General features: G+C 37.2%; 2 protein-coding genes across 8 annotated transcripts in view; one reads left to right on the top strand and one right to left on the bottom strand.

Moving 5' to 3' along the window:
- Nucleotides 1-220: 220 nt before the first annotated feature.
- LOC124186384 (retinol-binding protein pinta) lies at nucleotides 221-3,830 on the top strand. Of its 2 annotated transcripts, XM_046578048.1 has the most exons (6): nucleotides 389-528; nucleotides 720-840; nucleotides 1,423-1,582; nucleotides 1,655-1,760; nucleotides 1,884-2,253; nucleotides 3,630-3,830. In XM_046578048.1, the coding sequence occupies exons 3-6, from the start codon at nucleotides 1,467-1,469 to the stop codon at nucleotides 3,728-3,730; spliced, it is 693 nt and encodes a 230-aa protein (XP_046434004.1). In that variant the 5' UTR covers nucleotides 389-528; nucleotides 720-840; nucleotides 1,423-1,466; the 3' UTR covers nucleotides 3,731-3,830. The 2 variants fall into 2 exon arrangements, with proteins under 2 accessions (XP_046433994.1, XP_046434004.1); XM_046578038.1 differs by lacking the exon at nucleotides 720-840 and having other exon boundaries at nucleotides 221-528.
- A 793-nt stretch (nucleotides 3,831-4,623) lies between these two features.
- The window catches only part of LOC124186315 (ABC transporter G family member 23), a 50,201-nt gene continuing 34,280 nt past the window's right edge, over nucleotides 4,624-20,544 (bottom strand). For all 6 annotated transcript variants that reach the window (XM_046577907.1, XM_046577928.1, XM_046577954.1 and 3 more), the window contains 12 exons: nucleotides 16,711-17,025; nucleotides 16,483-16,590; nucleotides 13,565-13,658; nucleotides 12,643-12,810; nucleotides 12,312-12,446; nucleotides 11,973-12,124; nucleotides 11,578-11,785; nucleotides 10,999-11,176; nucleotides 10,549-10,735; nucleotides 9,366-9,631; nucleotides 8,023-8,109; nucleotides 4,624-7,064 (listed from right to left, as the gene is read on the bottom strand). In XM_046577907.1, coding sequence (XP_046433863.1) covers nucleotides 6,850-7,064; nucleotides 8,023-8,109; nucleotides 9,366-9,631; nucleotides 10,549-10,735; nucleotides 10,999-11,176; nucleotides 11,578-11,785; nucleotides 11,973-12,124; nucleotides 12,312-12,446; nucleotides 12,643-12,810; nucleotides 13,565-13,658; nucleotides 16,483-16,590; nucleotides 16,711-17,025 — 2,113 coding nt within the window. In that variant the 3' untranslated portion in view covers nucleotides 4,624-6,849. The remainder of the gene's footprint in view (nucleotides 7,065-8,022; nucleotides 8,110-9,365; nucleotides 9,632-10,548; nucleotides 10,736-10,998; nucleotides 11,177-11,577; nucleotides 11,786-11,972; nucleotides 12,125-12,311; nucleotides 12,447-12,642; nucleotides 12,811-13,564; nucleotides 13,659-16,482; nucleotides 16,591-16,710; nucleotides 17,026-20,544) is intronic.

Raw genomic sequence — 20,544 nt, 5'->3', positions numbered from 1 at the left:
ACTCGTATTTCCACTTACTGATTGTGATTAATAAAAAAAATTTTAACAAAAAACATAGAACCGCTCAATCATGTATCCACAGTGTCTGTTCATGTCACAACTTGCCAACTTTAAGATATACCTATGTATAAAAGTTTCGCGCTGAAGTTAGTTAGGGACGCCATGGGTTGGCAGCGCTGCAGTCGCTGCCTTTTACGAGACTCGACAGTAAGCAGTGGGGCAGACGGTACTTTAAAGTGCCTGAAGTGTGGCCAGGTTTAGCAGTGCGTTTAGCTTTATGAAACACAGCTGCACGCGTATTCAAAGAGTCAGTGCGCGTCAAGGCTGGAATCCCATTGGATCTAAAACGCGGTTTCTCATTCAGTTAACGTAAAATGTCTAACGAATCGGACGATTATTGGAGCTTGACCGATGCTGAGCGGGAATACGCTGCCTTGAATTTAAATGAGCATGAGCACGATCGGGAAAAAAATATCTCGGAAATGAGGCAGTGGATATTAGAAAATAAAGACTTGCATACTCGCACTGGTGAGATAAATTATGACTGACTCGCATTAATGCCATTGTAAACAGATTACGTATGGAACATTTTTCGAATACGAAACACTTTTATACTTCGCCGTAACTTATTTAATTATGATTTTATCTGTAAATGATACATATCGCAGAGGTAAAGTTCAATTTTGACAAATTTTGATTAGTCCCTTATTCCGCCACAGATATTGTCTCAGTTGTGTGCCGACCACGCGAGAAAGGAGAAGCGAGAATTCTGCAGGAAACTGATCTGATAGTCAGTTGAAACTACTAAATACTCACTGAAACTATGACTTGTGCTCCATAGTACGTAGGTCACGCGTTTTTTTCTTCTTCTTCCTATTTTGTCGTTACCGAAAACCCATTGATTTCTCACATTTAGATATTATACTTATATACAAGAAATGTTAAGTTTTCCGAAAACATAGATCGCATACGACGAAAGACGACTTTGTGTACTTTGATGCTACTTTTACACGGTTCCGTTACGTTGAGCATCAAAATTGATATTTTACTCAGAACCCGGATGATTTTTTTGAAAATGAAAGTAGAAGAAGAATGGCATGATTTCGATCATCCGTAAAATCGATGTCACTTTTCTGAAGAAACAAGAAGTTGACAAAAAATTTGAAAAAACCAAAATCGTCCATTGTGATGTGTATAATACTATTTTTACATAAAATTAGAATTAAATTGGCAGGAGTAAGATTAAAGTGTTCCGAAGATTCAGAAACAATGACCCATCATATAAACATAGCCTGCACGTGATCAGTCTTGTTTCGGTGAATAAACCAGCGCGAATTTAGATTATTTAGAGAAACCGAAACGAAGTAATTGTTACGTGCATTGCGGCCGCCTTTGGATTCACGCATTAGATATTTCTTGCAGATGACTTTTACATTCTGCGTTTCCTGAGGGGCTGCAAATTCGACATGAAGAAGGCGAAAATGAAGTTTCGGAATTATCACGAGCTGAGAGCAACGGTTCCCGAATGGTTTGCCAACAGAGACCCGTTGCTGCCTGAGCTTCAAGAAATGTTCCAGATGGGGTAACTGCTATTGAAGCGAAATAGAAAGTTCAAAACGAGATTTGTATTGAATTTTTCTACTAAATTTGACAGGGTATTTTTACCGTTGAGAAAATTCGATCACGAAGGAAGATTAGTCGTCATAATTCGAGCGTCGGTGCACGATCCCAGTAAGCACAAACAGTCAAACGTGTTCAAGGTACGCTTCGAACAAGATTTTAAACAGATTTCAAGATCTGTTATTCGAGTCTTGAAGCAATTAATACTCGCCCGACTTGCCTAAGGCGGAATCAACAAGCTCCATTGAATCAACGTTTTTCAGGCTGGCAAGATGATTCTTGAACTCGCATCGAGATACAGCAAAGAGGTTTCGCTCTACGGTGTATTCGCGATATTTGACCTTGATGCAGTGACGCTAGGACACGCTCTGCAATTACCGCCAGCAGTGATCAAGCGAGCGGTTCATTCGTGGCAAAGTTGTTATCCGATGCGAACAAACTCCATGGAATTTATCAACGCTCCAGTTTACGTCAACTTCGTACTGAATGTATTCAGGAAATTTATGACCCCAAAAATGAAGTCTAGAGTTCACGTTCATACTCGCGGTTTGAAAAATCTGCATAAAAAAATATCACCGAACATATTACCGTTGGAATACGGCGGCACGGATGGCACTGTGAAAGAATTGACTGGTAAGCGGTCTTTTTTCTATCTCATGAATTACACAAGGGTTCAGAATAAATGTTTGGAACCTGATATGAAGCGGACTTCCATTGTTACCTGTGTGCCTGATAATTTGATAATTATACTCAATCATATATATCCGTTGAAGAATTATTTTTGTAATTACGATATTTTTGTGAAAGATTTGTACTGTATTAATTATATTGCATGGATCATGTGGTGACCGCGGAGTGTTTCAGTTACGATAAGAATTTACTGCTTTCCTGGTGCCACGGTATCAAACTTCATTTCACTCCCAACTGAAATCTCTGCACACGTATATATTTATATATATACGCGTGGAGTGCCCCATATATATATGACTCCATAACATCACTTTCAAAATTCTACGTCGATGTCTCAGATTCGCTTGATAATTTTGTGTATGAAAGTACATGACAAAAAACGTAATGGCAATTTTTTTCCAAATTTTACGACCCAGCGTATCTGAAGTACGATATAAAAACTTGAAAAAAACCCCAACTTTCTAAAATCTAACATATGTAATTTTATATGCATAATGTTGTCTATCATTGGTCATATCAGGCGACAAAGGTATGATTTTTTTAACGCCAAGAATCGAAACAGAATACCAGCCATAATTATTTTATCTGAACTGACGATTGTATACATATTAAACTGTGCCCATTTCTTATCATTGTGTCATGTTTTATGCTCGAATAACAAGCAGAGCGACGCGAATTTGTTTATTTGTCGTTCTATACAGTTTCGCGATGATAAATTATAAAGAAATATTTCATAAGGTGCATTATCCTATTTTAATATATTTACTTGCTGGAAATAAGTTCGATTCGACCTCACGTCTTAATTTTTTTTATTTACATTTTTATTTCTCTAAATATTGCTACATCCACACCATCTAATTCATGAGGTTGTGAAAATAATTCAGAAGGTGACCGACCGAGCCTGGTCGAAACGTCAACATTTAAATAAATCATTTTAACCAATACCGACGAATCGTCATTCATCTAATTCCTGGTCACGAAACGCAATTGATAAAGTAGTACTTTTTTGTTTGCACGGAAAGTAGTAAAATTGGTTTTTACGTGCGACAAAGTAATGACCTGAATTGTCACATTGAGAAGAAAAAATTTATCACAATGTGTACCTTATGACGCTATTAATATAAAAACATGCATCATTATACCGACGCGATGCTTCTGTTGACTGATAGAGGGACAAAGAGGCACTTAATTACTACAGATAAGCTTTGATACTCATACGCGTATACAGTAATGTGAATCTATTCAACGCGTGATTAATATACATTCATAGTGAAAAATCGATCGTACATTTATTTAATTTCGGTATTTTATTTTTTCAGAATACTGGAAGACCAGGGTCGAGAATGATCGGGAATGGTTTATCGAAGACGAGAAGTACAAAATGATTTCCACCGATAACAATTCAATCAAACCGTCCTAAGCATCGAATTATTTATTTATATTAATGCACACTTAGGTGTATCACTTACGGATATAGGTGAAATGTTTTTTGATAAGCAATAAAATATAAAATCCACTAATTATTGTTCAATTGCCCATCACCTCATTTCCAGATGAAATTTTCTGTATACACTGCCGGCCAAAAGTTCGAGTATACCAGTCGAAATTTCTCAAAAATAAAGATAATCAAACGTTCGAAGCAGCGTTTTTAAAAGGACAAATTTATCTTCATTTTGCTTTTTCAAAAAATTCTTTATAATTCTTTTTGGGCCTGGTACGTAATTTTTGAGCATGGCCGTTTCGCGGCGTATGATTTTTTTTTCGTCCCAGTATTGAATTTTCAGTTAAAAAATACGTGTTTAAAACAAAAGCTGTAATTCAACAACTAGGGGGTTTCAGAGAAAATATGTCCAGGGTAAAAAGTTGCATAGGTTCACACTGGAATAGCTTGAAGGTTTTCAGAGTTTAAAAAAAGTAATTTTCCTTACAATTTTGGGGTTGGGACTCTGATGAGTGGAGGGGCAATTTTTTCGGTTGGATTTTGAAGAATCATCGTCAGTTGAATTGTTGTGTCTCGAAAACTATCAGATTTAAGACAAAATGTTAAAAATAATTAAATATTAATTAAAAAATAAAAGGAAGAAAATATCTTCAGGTTCGTGTAGAGCAATTTTTTACCTTCATACACTCCATGCGAAGCGTAAGACTAGACGTAGAGTTTATTTTGTTTTCATCCGGAGTTTTTGTTTTCGATCCGTTTCGACAGTCTTGAATATAATCAAAATCAGAATATAATCAAAAAATAAACAATTTTTTACATTCGCGCATACGATATTTTGGTAGAAATTAATGTAGGGCAGAACGATGATGATATAAATATTTTTTTATCTTTATTTCGAGAGACCGATATTTTTTTTTTGTGTTGCTCCCGCTAATTATACGTATGCGTACATTTCGTAACAAATATAAACTAATAATATTACATTTATTATATGTATATTCATAATGAATTACTTATTATACAATCGTATTGGGTTAAATCTCACGCATCGTATATCATGTAGGCCCTTTTAAACCCAGTTATTATCTCTGATCACATTGCATCTTGGATCGTACTGCTCGTCTATCGAATATATATTCATATTTTATTGTCCTTATTATTGCTCTATTTTTTAATACTCCGTTTGTCACGTCAGTATCGTAAGAATTCTTTTGCAGTTTCATAAAAGATGAATCTGAAATAACTTTGTGTTCATTGGCTTATTATTTATATATGTAGATGTATTTGTAATTGAGCAGTCGGAAAAATACTCCGTTATGTTCGGGTAGACAATGTAGTCGGTTAAAATGTCTGCGTATTACAGAGATCAATCAATCGAACGATTATCTACGATAAATTTCAGTTCAATTCGCCCGTATCTCATGTATCGTCAAAAGTCAAAGTATCAAAATTGTTCAATTTCAACGCAACGGTATTCGAAGCGAGGAAAGCCACTCTCACGAGTCAATAATAAGTGTAATAATATGATAATAAAATACGAATTATTGTCAGTTGAATGTGCTAACAATAATTATGAAATGCACGCCTGCAGAGAGTATTCTAATTATATGTTAAATAGAAGTACATGCTTAAGTCATGGGCAAGTATAATCATCTTATTAAGCTTATCTTTTAATTAAATTCTAAAAACTTATAAAATACTAATTACAATCTTTCCCGCGATATATTTTACTGAAAAGAGAACAAAAAAAAAACAACGAAATAAAGTTTAGGGAAAATTATCGAACAGATCATCCAAGTTGAACACATGTAAAAAAATTTGGTTATTGTACAATGACATATTTACTCGATTGCACGTCTCTTTGATTTTACCATTCAATTATACACTCAAGTATAAAAAAAAAAAATGGACAACAAATTTGTAGTAAAAGTAATAAGAATAACGGTGGCGAAGGAAAAAATAAAATAAAAAATTTGCTAGTTTAATTATTCGTATAATAATTCTTGTATATCTATATACAAATAAATGTAATGATTACGAACGAGCTACGCGATAAATACGTATCGTTCGAAAAATTTATTTTTATGCTACATGGGTTACGGAAAGAAGATTATAGAAAGAGTTAACAAGCTTACACAGTCACATGAATAACTGTTGCTCCAATATCGCTTTATACATTTCTTTGATAAAACTGCAGTGTTAACAATAAATCGTATAAACCCGAGTCACCCGGTATATCCATAATTATATTGATCATTGATCGTCGCATTTATTATTAATCACGTATATGAATGTCGTTGTAATAGCAAAATATAGGTACGAAAGAAGAATGTGGGTCATATGAAGCGAAAGCAGAAAAAAAAAAAAAAAAAAAAAATTAATAATCAACAGTTGTCCAACTACAAAGCGCGCAAGTTTTTATAATTGAGCAACTTTGCGTATCCTTAACTTTAAGCTAAGAACGGCAAACAGTTTCGTCGTCGTCTTCGTCGTCGTATTTCAACTAACGTACACAGGGGGTCTCATACAGGGTCTCGGGATTCAGCGAAACTCTCGAAGATTCCCTAATCTGTTATATCATCACAATTTCAGAGTCAGTTAAACACGAGACAAGAAAGTGCAAAGTACACTCACTTTGACCCTCAGCGTTTACGATACAGGTTTTTAAAAAAAGGGAAAGGAATTTCGAACTACATTGGAATTCAGAAAGCTGAATAAAAGGCAGAGAGAGAACGATTATCAAACTACCACGATTCCTTGATATTGTGGAAAAAATTAATTTATCACAAGCAAGCCAGATAATCGTTAAAAGTGGGCCACAAATATTTGCGAGCTGATGATGCTGTTTGCTTATTAATACAATACGTATCCATGGTTCATTCAACGAGCTTTCGGGCATATCCATACCGCTGAAACGACGACAACGTAACGAGTCAAAAGACAGATGGAGAGAGAGAGAGAGAGAGAGAGAGAGAGAGAGAGAGAGAGAATTTAAAGTGCATATAGTCTCTTTTCTTAATTCTTAAAATTTACTGTACACACACACACTCACAGACAGTAACAATTCCCAGGATTGATTCCACCTTTTAACGTTATCTTTATCCCCGTTTGAATTTTAGCACAAGCATGCTTATCGTGAGGAAAACAACGATCCAGATTATTGTTGAGATGAAACCGTTGTAAACGTCAGGCTCCGTGACACTCCATCCACGTGTTAGCATCGATCTAAGCGACGTGGTTGCCATCGTTAGTGGCAAGCCTTGCGAAATGTATCGCAGAACTGTTGGCATTCCTTCGATTGGCCAAATTACACCTGCGAAAAGACAAATCGATACCGTGGCAATAATTTTCCGCGAAAACCGGTGGCGTTTATAGATTTTTTCTCCTTTTTCAACAGTTAATTTCATATTGACACTTGTTGATCGTCATCCGTTGTAAAATGAAAAATTTAACTATGCCAACATGGACAAAATAGTGTTTCAATAAATTTGTAGAGCGAGAAAGAGAGAGTATTCTGAATAAATGAGCCATATTCGTAGAGTGAAATCGAAGGAATCTATTAAATTTCCAACCACCTCGAAACAATTTGAAAAAAAGCATCGATATCTAAGCTTTTGCGTATAATTTGAGTATTTTCAATTTTTGTATTTCTAAAGACAATCTGTGTAGACCGTAAATTTAATAATCTGAGAAATACTCTACATCGTAGTATGATTAATTAAAAGCATCAATTGGAAAAACAGAAATATCTTGAAATGAAACTCCGTTACTAGCTCAAATAATTTCAGAATCCGACTTCGTTGTCTAATCTATTTTTTCTTATAATTATAGGCCCCCCCTTTGCCCCTCTTTTTTATAATTTTATAATTTCAACCGGATGACTCGAAGGATAAGAAAATCTCAGTACAGGCGTCATGTTCTTTTCAACCTTTATACCGGCGGTGATTTTAATGTATATTCAGATAACCCACATTTATATTAATTGATTATAGCTTGGCCAGTATACTGTATAATACTGTATATATTGTATATAATGGCGGCCGAAAGGTTAATCATTCCTCTGAGCTGCAGGTGTTTTTATCTTTAATTAATGCAAGAATTTATCTGTGTTATACTTGCAAGTAAAAAAAATCTACTTGTAGTAGTTGGAAACGGAAATATGACCGAGGTCGGTTGTCTCGTGTTAATCATTACTTTATGTAATGATCGTAAAAGGTATACATGTACTATTACATGCATGCGTAGTAATTGGTGCCTGTGCATATACGTACCACTGAGTAAAAGCGTTGGGTAAAAACTGCCAAGTGCCAATTGAATGGCATTTCTTTCGAGTTCGCAAATTGCAGAAATTACAAAACCTGGAACATGAAAAAAACAACACGTCGAAATCAGAGTACGGGCGTTGTGCTGATTAATTTAAATCGTGTAATAATTATATGAATCCTGATAGTATAAACGAATTCTTGACACAAATTAAGTTTCAACACAGCGAAAGTGTGAAATTGTTCTTAATTAAATTGTCTCTCATTACGTTATAATTAATTAACGTGTTCGCTGTAATCACAGCTCGCAATTTTATCAAGCGAATTCATTCTTGAGTCGTGAAGTTTCGGTAAATCGTTGTAAAAATTATGATTCTGCAACAGATCTAAAATCTGCAAAGGCTATCATATTCAGTTAGATTACAAAGTTGCACTGCAACATAACGTATTATACTGTCAATGCGATCAAAAGTTCACACGCTGATATACAGATTGCGATTGAGCAAGCACTATTTACATATATTTTTAATCGGTTTTATTTACCATTGCAGTTATTGCTGCACATTATGCTGCACTGCACTTTTTTGCGAAGCGTATATCGTTCGAATATAAAAATTATTCAATTGCGGACAACGGAAAAAGTATTGTGTTGCTCAAATTTAATTTTCGCTGCTTGCACGAAATCCTCAAATATTTTCTCCAATCGGAAAGTAACATTTTGCTGAACGATCAAATTTTCTACTCAAAGTGCAGAAATACTCAGTAAACAGCCTTGCTCACTGTAAAGAATTTCTGATCTGCAGCTATAAAATTTTATTAACAAAAAAGATAAACTGAAACAAGTTTTTTGTTTTTTTGTTTATTTCTTGCCTCGCAATCTCAGTTTTTTTCTACGAAACGATCTGTACAACGCAGATGTACGTTATAAGACTTTGAACAGTGTATAAATTTCCCTAACGATCAAATTATACAGAATAATACAGCAAGGATATTTTTCTTGCGTTAGGGGTTATGAAATTTTTTCAATTAAAAGTTATTCAAAGAACCGTATAACTCCACGTGTGCAAATATATTTAAATAAATTCATTCGAAGACTGATTTACACTTGATTAAAAAACTTTTTCGTTTACTTTACAGCGTCTGGTGAACAACCTTGTGGGACAAGTTAATATTAGCGAGTCAATAATTGAATTTTTTTACATACAGTTAATCGTTTGATCGTAAATTGAAATAATGTTCTCTTCCTGTAGAATAAAACGGTTAGTTTAAGAGGGAGGGGAAAAAAAAGAGAATAAAAAAAACACGCCATCAACTATCTTATTCAATTACAATTTGATAATTTTGCAACGTACCGAAACACATTCCGCAGAGTCCCTGAAGAATCGTGAGTATGATCACCCAGCCGATTTCACCCTTGCACTCAACCCCGAAGACTAGGATCATGAAAATAAGGACGAGAGCGGTCTGGCCGCACATAACGACGAACTGCGTAACGACGTGAGAGAATAAAATTTCCCCGGGTGAAACGCCGGCGACCCAACTTCGATCCAGAAGACCCTCCATCCTCTCGATGATCAGGGCGGACGAGGTCAGAGCCACGGCCAAGAAAAATACGATTCTGTAATTGAGAAATCACGCATGTACGACACGATTCAAACATGTGACATTGTTACACGCTGCGAAATCAAGGATCAATTACATCGCTGCTCGGTCCTCAGGTATTTCGCCAGGCAATAACAAAATCTTAACCTTTGATAATTTTATATTTACGACGCATTGTAAGAAATATTTAATAGCTTCCTCCTCGAGTCGTTGTTGTTTTGTATCGTAGACACGGTGACCTTATTGCTTGTTAACCTGATCGGAACTTTCATGGATCTGATTAGATGGAAGAAAATAACTGATCAGACTCAGTTTTGTTACATCTTTTTGGACGGATTGCTGTCAACGTCCGGTCGATAAAAATCATCTTGTTTTCTTCATGAGCATATTACCTTTTTTTTCATGATTTACAAAAATTAGAAATATGCATTCTCCACGATTCCTGTACAATCTGCATGAAAAATTAGGCAGATGTGTTGAAGAAAATTTCTTGTATTCGTCTGAATTCAACTGTTCGAATATTAAGATTTTTTATACTTGTTAATCGCTAGTGAAGAACTTCAATTGTATATTCCACTATTTTTTTTAACCTGATTTCAAGTTCAGGATCATTTTTAATACCAATTTTAACACTTATAGTAGTGTTCTCTTAGTTCTATTCCAACTTAGTTTATTTCATTTTTTTCACTAAATAATTTTCCCACCCCAAGAAATATTTTTGTGCGATACGAGTGAAATAAAATTTCCTTGTTGGTGGCTGAAATTCTTTTAACCCACAGCAAATATTTCATTAAAGAAATTAAGCAACATTTACATATTAAAAACTACACAGTAGTTTACGTCACTACACCGAATTTGTAAATTTGCAATCAGTAAATATCTGGTAAATTCGCCATCATTTTCAACACTGCACCGTAATTTCGAGTTACTCACGTTAAAATGACACCAGGCGCCACAAAGTCCGTAAAACTGGGTTCGTTCGAGCCATAAATGGGGTCCTTGAATTGTATCGGAACGTCAGCCAATTTGGTATTCTGATCACAATTCGAGAGAAGGTCCTTCGCAAAGTCCCTGTACGTGTATTGCAGGTTCCTGGCTAACATTAGGCCGATCTGTTGGTCTGTAGACAAGCGGAAAATACAATCGTTGATAGTTTTCCTTATTGCCCGTAGCCGCTCAAAGTCATTCGACCTCAACCGTGCGTTTGGACTCAGCAAACTCATTGCGCTTCGTTGCTTCTTATTTTACATGTATGTTAATTTCTTTGATCTATAGATTTGGCACCGAGGTTGAGAATCGCCGGTTGGGAAATAGGGAAATAGAGAAAGAAAATAAAACAGACAGCGACCATTCGAAATCGACTCTCATGAAAATCGGACTTACTCGACATGTCCAACCACACTCTGATTTCACTTTGGTCCAGCGTTTCGTCGTCAGCATCACGGCCGAGAACCATTCGTGCTACCAAAGCGTCTGTGAAGTTCTCTGTGAAGTAGAGAGCCCCCCAAGCTTCGCCGGCACGAACAGCGTCCTTTGCGGAAGTTGGGTCTGGATAATACTCCTGAAAAGTGGCATTGCAGGTGTTTGGAACATCGAATCGGATCGATGTAGAGATTGCGATGCACCTATACCTCTCTATACGGCCGCTATTTATACCGAATTTCGCTAAAATGGTATTTTTTAATTACGGCACTCGTTCGATTGTTTCTTCATACGGCCAAAAAAATTATCTTTATGCACCATTTTTTACAGGAAATACAAAGAGTAAAATCCTTTATGAATGAAAAACTATATTATTTTATGAAAAATTAGAATAGAATCAATTGAATTTGTATGGGTTTGTGCAAAGGTAATTTATTCGTTATACGGCTTTTCGCTTTACGGTCAACCTTTCCGGAATACGTCAGGGCCGTAAAGCGAGGTACGAGTGCATTTCAAAGTATAAACGTGCGCGCCACTCACTTTGACCATCGTTTCGTTGTCGAGGAATTTTAAATATCGACAACTTAGATTCGTAAAACTGCAATTTTTCTCAATTGGACAGCTCAAGTTTCCCCAGGTCATCTCGTGATTAACGATTGCGATCTTCAGTCCCGTTGGATCCCTTCCAATAGCAAGACAGAATAGGATCACCTGCATTACCGGCAGGGCGAATATGAAGAGCATAACTCTGTTTGAGCGAGAAGAAAGGGAAAAATCATTATATAAGTCGAAGTGTGATTTGCCGTCATAGGAGAGAATAACTTGTACCCAATAGTAGAAAGTTTCTTACGTATTATGTGCGCATCTGCGTCATTATTATCAAACATCCGGAGTTTATCGAAATGTCTACAACGTTATATTAATTATATACACACCCAACGTTTCTCCACATCCGGAGGAAGTTTTTTTGCAAAAGGGCTCGTATTTTTCCAATGCTGGTAATCTTGTAGCAGTCGGTAAAGTCCCCGCAATCATCGCATTCTACCGAAGTATCACCTTTGGCTCCAGGAAGCGGTTTTCCGTTCAGCTATTTAAAGACACGAGCAATCAGTTGTGAACAGGTATAATCGACGTGGCTTTGAATTGGCAAATATCTATGCCTATAGATCAAGCATTTGACAGAACGGAGCAGTTTCATCGGTACACGAAAAATGAATTTCCTTTACATCGTCGAATTTTTACCCAGTTTTAGAGACCGGTCGAATTTCACTTACGTCGTAATGACTGCCAACGCCGTTTGTCGTATCGTGTATGAGGACCTCTTTGCTCTGGTGGAAGTTGAGCCCAACGACTCCAGACTCTTGAGTCACGTAAACTGGTTCATCTTTTTTCCCCCAGTTCAAGGAGGCCTGTGTATAAAAAATTACAAATTATATTCAGAGAGGACTAGGCCAGTTATTTTGAGATTATAAAATACCTCGTCCTCGCTCGCAACCGAATCCTTCGGATAGCATTGAACAAGAAGACGAAGCTTGAGTGATTTTTAAGTAAAGGATTATGAGTAGTGATGACAACAAAAATAGCAAAAGTTTTCCGAATCCTTACCAAGCTGATGTTGTTGGATATGTTTAATTCTGTCGTGGGTTGGGTGGATTGTCCTTGTTTTCTGGACAATTTGAGGAACACGTCTTCAAGGGAGGCACAATTGTACATGGTGAGAAGTGCCCTCGGTGATTCTTCGGCCAATAACCTTCCACTCCTCATCAGACCGATCTTAGAAGAAGAGAAAATGCTCGTTCTAATCGAATAATTTTTATCAGCACGCTAGGTAGGTACTTGATGTTTGATACTCGTAATGACTACGTCGGTATGTCAATTTTACGACAAGGTTCAGAGTTGTACTACGAGTAATTGGATATATAGGGAACGGCGCTGTAAGAATCTTATAGAACTGTACGTTACGGTAACAAGACTCGTTATTTAAAGATATAACGTAACAAGTTTTTCCTTTATTTACTTCCTCGGAGCGTGTGTCTAGGAACGTGAAAGTGTATCTGTTACAAGTTGAATATTCTAGCTACCGATTTCGTTGGATGTTTTCGCGTCAGGAAAACGAACTAGAATAAGCAGAAGAGTGCCAAAGATTGATTCGACATTTAATTTTATCGTGACAATGGTTCAAACTGTTCGTGGAGAGCTTTGAAAGGAAAATCACGAGTATTTCTAAACGTGATAAATCAAATCAACCGAGTTATTTTTACAAGTCAAAAAACAAGACCCAAAGTAAACTTTGTACCGATTTGCGACAGCAAAAGTAATCCGCAATAAATTGAGACGTAGACGTTAACTAACAGCGACATAAATTGTCAGCATCTGTGATTTACAACCCGAATGAAAGCGAAATTCTAGCACGAGCCTTGATTGTTGGGAAAATTGAATACCCGTTTACTTCAATTAGGATTGATCGTTATCTGCGAAGCATGAATTATATCCACGTCATTAAATTCACAAGGTAGAGATTTGTTACCATGTGAGCCTGTCGAGCCTCTTCGATGTAGTGTGTGGTAATGATGACAGTTTTGTTCCCATCTTTGGTGATTTGTACCAAGTGATTCCAGATACTGAAAGTAGTAATAAATAAAAATGAATCTTAGAGAGTAGTGCGAAAATCTTGAATGGGAAATTTTTGATTTTTAGTTTTCATCAGCTTCTCGTAGCTACACGCACCTCAAACCATCCCTCAACTTCCGGATCCACATGCCTTAATGGCCATGACACGTTTGATCTTGGCAATAAAAAATCGTTCGCGTGTAGAGTCTCCTGTTTTATCGTTCCTAAATTACATACGAGTCCACATCGTGTAGACGTAACGTAACAATTGTCTGTGAGTCGATGATACAAAAAATTGCTGCGATCTTTGGAACTACGTGCGGTAGGCAGGCTGCATTGAGTTATGAATTATATAATACAATGCCTAACGATGCAAACCAGAATTGTGTCTAAAAAATAAAACCTGATCTTTCCACGACCGTGGAGAATTTGTTAATTTAAATGACGGCGAATAGACGAGAAAAAGAGATGTTAATTCGTGATGAACGTAGTCTGTTGATCAGACTTCAGAGATCGATTAGCCGTAACCCTCGACGTCAAAGCTATTAATTTTATAATAACGTGTGTATTGACCTCGAGTCAAGGTAGCCGAAGCTATTAGTGATAAGAATTTAATTGATCTTTCCCAGAAGCATCATCAAGACTAAGCGCAGGACATTTGATTATGGAATATTTATGCACGGAACGAATTGAAGTGGAAGATAATCACTTCTTCAAATTTTTCATGCCCGCGATAGATTGAAGAAATAACAATCGCTTCCGACGTTATATCGTTCGGCTTCGAAAACATTTCGAAAAGCTGCGCGTGCTCGATTTTCCTAGCTCAATGTTCCATCGACGTATCTGCAGGTCGTCGACATTATTCTGCGTCCATTTTGAGATTCCCGATTTATTGCGTGCTGCGATTATTCGAAACGATTTTGAAGAGAACGTTAAAATTTTACAGCACTCTCGCAAAGTTTATTCGCAATTCATTAATATTCGTTAACTCCCGCTGGTAAAAGATCCTTGACTGCGGTATATAAATGGCGGAGGTTATTTTAACTTAATAAAATTCACTGTGACTCGAATAGAATTAATTCTTCTTCTTGTTGATTGTACAATAACGTAGACCGTATAATATCCCGTCGTTCGTGACTAAGAGAAAAATTTCCACAAATTATTAGAAATAAATTTTACAACAGCTGTATCACAGAGAATTTTGAATTGAATAATTGTTACGTCCAACGATAATATTCTGAGGACAATCTACGACTCGATGCATGAATTATATATAATTAATGCAAATGACTCGGCGGTTTATGTGAACGCAAGGAATGGCGTTGATGATCTCTATCGATATTCAGAACTATGGCCTGATTCAGCTTAGTTAACGTTCACGGTCGACCGGTGAAGAAAAAGGTTACCTGGTCCAAAATCAACATCTCAAGTCTTTGGACTTGAGACGCGCTGGAAAATATGACGGACATCATTTGGTCTGAACGAGACCCGGCTTGACGTCACTAGCCAGTTTTTTACAGTTCGCTTCTTGCGTGTGTGTGTGTGTGCGTGTGTTCGCGGTTTTTTTAATTACTTTTCTTTTTTATTATTAACTGCGGCACGCACGTCAGTGATCTTCGACCGATGTAAATTTGCCGCAATTCACCTGGCGGGGTAAGCGTACAAGTTGCGTCTCAGGACTTAGCCACGAGCGCGATTAGCTTTCATTGTTACAAGAAGAACGAAAAGAAAAGAAGGGTATAGAAAAAGGAATACGAAGAGCATGTTGTTCGGTAATATAGCAAATGATGTGAAATCAATAAGACATGTCGCGTCCTTGTTCCGGTCATAGTGATCGCTGCAGGTTAATGATAAAGGTATTTTTGGCCTCGTGTGCGTAAAGTTCCAAATTCTGAGCGTAAGGTGAGCTTTTTCTTTTTTTTTTTTTTTTTTTGTGTATGTGTAAAGTTAAGTGCTGTACTAAAAATTTGCAAATGCAATTTGAAAGATCAATTAATTCAGCGTCGTATAACAATTTTAAATTCTTACGTTTATTTTGGAGTATAATTTCATGGTACGTTTAAATATGAATATAGTATACTGTTTAGCAATGATTTTTAAGAACAATCGTGCGAACCAATATCATTTTTAATAAATAATGTATTTTGTTTGAATATAAATGTAATATACCGATTCAAAAATGATAATACAAAGCTGGATTCTATTTTCGATAAATACACTTTAGGGCAACATCATTTTCTTTATCATAGAAATTTCCTATTTTTGTGTATAATCAAGGTATAATTATAAGCATCATCCCATGATTTTCACTACGCGAACTTTACGCAGAGAAAAAAAAAAAATTGAACGCAACTCCGGTCTAAACTTTTTACAAAAAAGAAAAATCTCGCTTTACGCCCTTGTTTCAGAAACTAGGCAATATCTAAAGCCGATTGCACAACGAGCTGGGTTTCGGAATTTACCCAGCCAACCATAGAAACAATTCTGTTTGCGACAAAAGAATCCGGAATTTAGGTTTATCACAACAGAATATTCCAGGATAACACCGTTTTGATAATTTCGCTGGTGATCAATAACTGCGAGAGTGTTGTATAGCTCTCGGAAAATTCCATTTCAAACTGTCAAATTTACTCGAATCAATTTTAGATATCCTTAATGGAAATTACACCTATAAGTATAATAGTAATATGATGGCTCGAATGGGAGGAATATGAAACCAAGTAAACGACTCTCGCGCGTCGAGCGTGATTAGTTTTCTCAATCAGCGACCTCCGTCGTAGCTTGAGATTTCAGGTTGCAGGTAAAATCGGCTTCAATAAATTTCTCAAACCTCACCTTTGTCTGAGGAGCGGGTCGACTCCCACCGTAGGTTCGTCCAGAATCAGGAGTTCCGGGTCGTGCATCAACGCCACGGCAAAAGATACTCGCCTCTGCTGACCACCGCTGTATTCAGAGAAACGTAAATTTTCATTAAGAACGCGACATCTGTATCGGGAGTCTGGTAAGACGAATGACGAATGCTTTCCAAGACTGATAATCGAAGAACGAATCGCCTCGACTTACCTGAGATTTTTGACGAGTCGATTTTGCGAGGGCAGATCCAAGAAATTGAGCAAAAATCTGAGCCTCTCGACGATCTCGGCTGTGCACATGCCGAATATCCACCCGAAGTACATCATCGTTTCTCTTATGGTGAACTCTCCGTAGAGGGCGATTTCCTGGGGCATGTAGCCGACGCGCTTGCCCGGCACTCCGGAACCTTTGGTACCCGGTTTTCCACCCAGGACCCAGATTTCTCCAGAATTCAACCTCCGTCGACCAACGATGCAGGACAGAAGCGTCGTTTTCCCGCAACCACTGGCGCCGAGGAGTCCATATCTGCGGATTTGTCGAAATAAATATACAAGTTTGAACTTCGTGACCAATGTCGTTACATATATTAAATATGATTCGTCGAACTTGGCCATTTCTTCCTGGCATGGCTGGACAACGACACGTTACGCTCGTAGGATTGTCAGTAATTATTGGTCGTGGCCGATCGAAACGACGCAACCGTTTAATCAATTGATAAAAAGATATTCTACCATGACCAACTTCGACGAATCATTTTCGATACAAATAAATATACGCAGTATAGTCGGTTGTCCTCTTTACACATCTGAGAATCAATATTTACCGATGGAAACTTTACTCCAAGATTATGAACAAGTAGGGCAAACTATATTATTAAACTGGGACAAGTGTCTTCGAAGTCATGTACTTTGGAAAGTGGATGACGTGTACGCACAACGTTAAACAGGACAATTAAAGTGTGGGAATGAAATTTTTCCTATGTCGTTTTTGCGGAGTTGGAAATGGCATCGTGATTGAAAAATGAAAATTTTTTTAGTGGCATCGGAATTTCAACTCAGCACTTGGCTGATGTTTGTTGCCGATACTAATAGTAGAAACTAATCACCGGCGTGTGTCTGATATGCTTTGCTCTGTTCCATCAAAAATTCATCGGCAAGGGATACGTGGTCTAATGAGAATACGTGGATAATCGATGGCGTTGAGTTAACGGTTCACAATTTCGACGACTTGAGCTGCTTTCACATATTTTCCTGCAATTCCAATCGTTCCATGCTGTTATTTGGAACTACATACATACGTGTTGTTACATCTAAGCGCGTCAACTACGCCAAACCTGAGACTTCGATCAAAGTTTCCATCCTAGTTGAAGCTAGTCGAAGAGAAAAACCGTAGCGAATGAGTCGGCGAAATGATTGCAAATCTATTAATTTTGTATAAGAAGGTATAACATAAGCCAAACTTATTACATTCTTTATCACTCGACTTGAACGCGACTCACAATCTATAATATCAGGTTTACACGAAGTACAATTTGTCATTAGCGTACTAAAATGTGTGATGTATGCTGTCTGCTCTTCCTAATTTCAGTTTCAAAGGAGACGAAAGGGGACAGTTAACGAGGGGCGATTTCTCGCGCCGAAATTATTATTATTATTATTATTATTGGAACCATAGCTATATTTTCTTCCATTATAAATGTCCGCATGTCGAAATGTTCCAGGACTGGGCTAGTCACGTCGATATTAAACCTTATATAAATAACTTTCCGAGCCAAGGTAGACGCGATTGCCTTTCTACACGTGCAGGCACTGGATGCGTAAATACAGTATGTCGAAGCATTTTAAGTCGTCATTTGTGCATTCGAATTCCGATCCATTATCAACAACGCGTGGATTTAAAAGCGTCATCTCGATTTGGTAAAAAAAAAAAAAAAAAAAAAAAAAAAAATAAAACAGCATAAATATGAGGAAAGTAAAAATTGACGGTGTTTTTGATTTCTAGTTTTACAGCTTTACGGCATAGCAGCCCAAGTTTGTGTGGAATATTTGTGCCTCTTTGGATGTCCGATCCTATTTATCATGCAGACCGCGTGATTTATACGGTCCTCTAAAGAATACTTTGATCTGAAGTACAAATTCTTTTTTTAACATTGTACTAAGTTTTATCAAATCAATTTAGAATCGATTTTTGAGAACTCTCGGGGTGACATAAAATTCCCTGATAGCTCCCCGATTACCGAAACAAACCTCACGAATTTGAGTCGCTATACCGAGTTGGAACTGACTTGCATTTAAGAAATATTTTCTAGGCCGTGAGAAAATCAACGATTCGGTTGACGAAAAGTGAAATTCTCTACGAAAGTTATCCGGCCTTGAGAGAGGTTTCGACCTATCAAACAGATCATTGTTCATAGTCGGAATTGATCCATTTTCTTTCACCACGTTCCAAATAATATTCTCGTTTCGTCATCTAGCGATGAAAATTCGCAGCGTCGATTGCAGAACCCGGTGAATATATCGTAGGTCACGAGCCAACTGCACACGGAGAATTGATTGGAAAAAAAAACAAATAAAAAGAAATAAAGAAATTTTTTCCTCCGCGCGAACAGGCCAAGGCGTTAGTCGGAGATCAGCAGCGTCGAGTCTTGTGCAAATATCCATGCATCGCCAAGTTACTGTTACCTATCGAATACTCTGCTCTTAAGAGTCGAGTGCCAGGCTTCGATCACTTTCATTTTTGCTCATGCCACGCCAGTACTCGGAGAATGTCTTCTCGTTCGTCTTGTTCTCCGGTCTGATTATTGCGTCACCCATTTCACCGCCGTTCTTCGTCTACAACGTTGTCGACGATTAGAAGAGGGCTTCCCGAGAAGTTGGATCTCGTAGAGGGTCCATTTCATTTTTCACCTCGTACTTGTATTTTATACCGGAATCGCAAAGCGAATCGGTACAAATTCGAGGCATATAGTTGGAAAGTCACGTCGGATTGTAATATGTTTTATTTATTTATTTTTTTTTTCATCAGGTGATAGAAGTCAGCCAGTTCCGAGACGTGTGAAAAGAAAGTATCATTTTTCCGTTCTTTCTGTATTTCTCTATTTGGAATCGTCAAGATTTCACGTCAAGCTTCATATTACACATTGTCCGTACAACCCGGTTCGAAAACTATGCAATTTCTCCTAAATCCGCTCTCAAGTTTTATTTTCTTCTCTTCAAATCCGCAATGTATCAAAGTTCCGCGTCACTACCGCTCCTCTTTTCAAACTAATTCAGTGACTCGTGTTCTACTTCAAAGTGTACGCGTTATATGATTCTTGTAAATTTTTATTGCTCATACTGCAAACGCGGAGGAACCGATGATAATCGTCAAACTCTACACATCGAGTGTGAAAAATAATTTTCGTCAATATCGAACAAGCTATACATATAGACTCTCTTGTTATAATCATTAAATATCTGGTTTCTGACGAAGGAACGTCGAATGGAATCAACGCGGAAAATTTTCCGAGTTTGTGATGTTGAGGAGAGCTCAAGGCAAAGTCATAGAATGTACGAGTATGGATAGATTGATCCCGGGGAAAAACCGGCGGTATCTTTTTTTTCTTGTATATTATATGTATGCATATTGCATGTACCTGCAGTTGTTGTTCGTAAAAGTAACGATACGCGCCTAGTGACTTGCTAAAATTTCCATATTTCTCTACCGGCTCAACAATATGTAACAGTAACTACATTCATAGACAAATACGAGACCAACAATAATTTTTTCTTCGGTAAATTCACACCGTTGTTACGACTTCACGAATCTACACAGGTAGGAGACCTCCTACCTACGAGATACTTCAACTGTGAGAAAAAGCAAAACCTTTTCCCCTTGAAGGAATTACGTCTATTCATGCCGTGGGACCCATCGCGGATAATGACTCGGTTCTTAAACCCATAAAAACACTCAACTGTCCGCGTGGCGGTAAAACTTTTATAACCTAGTGGAAATTTATTGAAACTGTTGTCTTTACTTGATCACTACTTTCAGGCGGTTTTCGTT

The sequence above is a fragment of the Neodiprion fabricii genome, chromosome 1 (genome assembly GCF_021155785.1).
Source record: "Neodiprion fabricii isolate iyNeoFabr1 chromosome 1, iyNeoFabr1.1, whole genome shotgun sequence".
In the NCBI taxonomy this organism is placed as follows: domain Eukaryota; kingdom Metazoa; phylum Arthropoda; class Insecta; order Hymenoptera; family Diprionidae; genus Neodiprion; species Neodiprion fabricii.
This window is presented reverse-complemented; position numbering and strand designations above follow the sequence as displayed.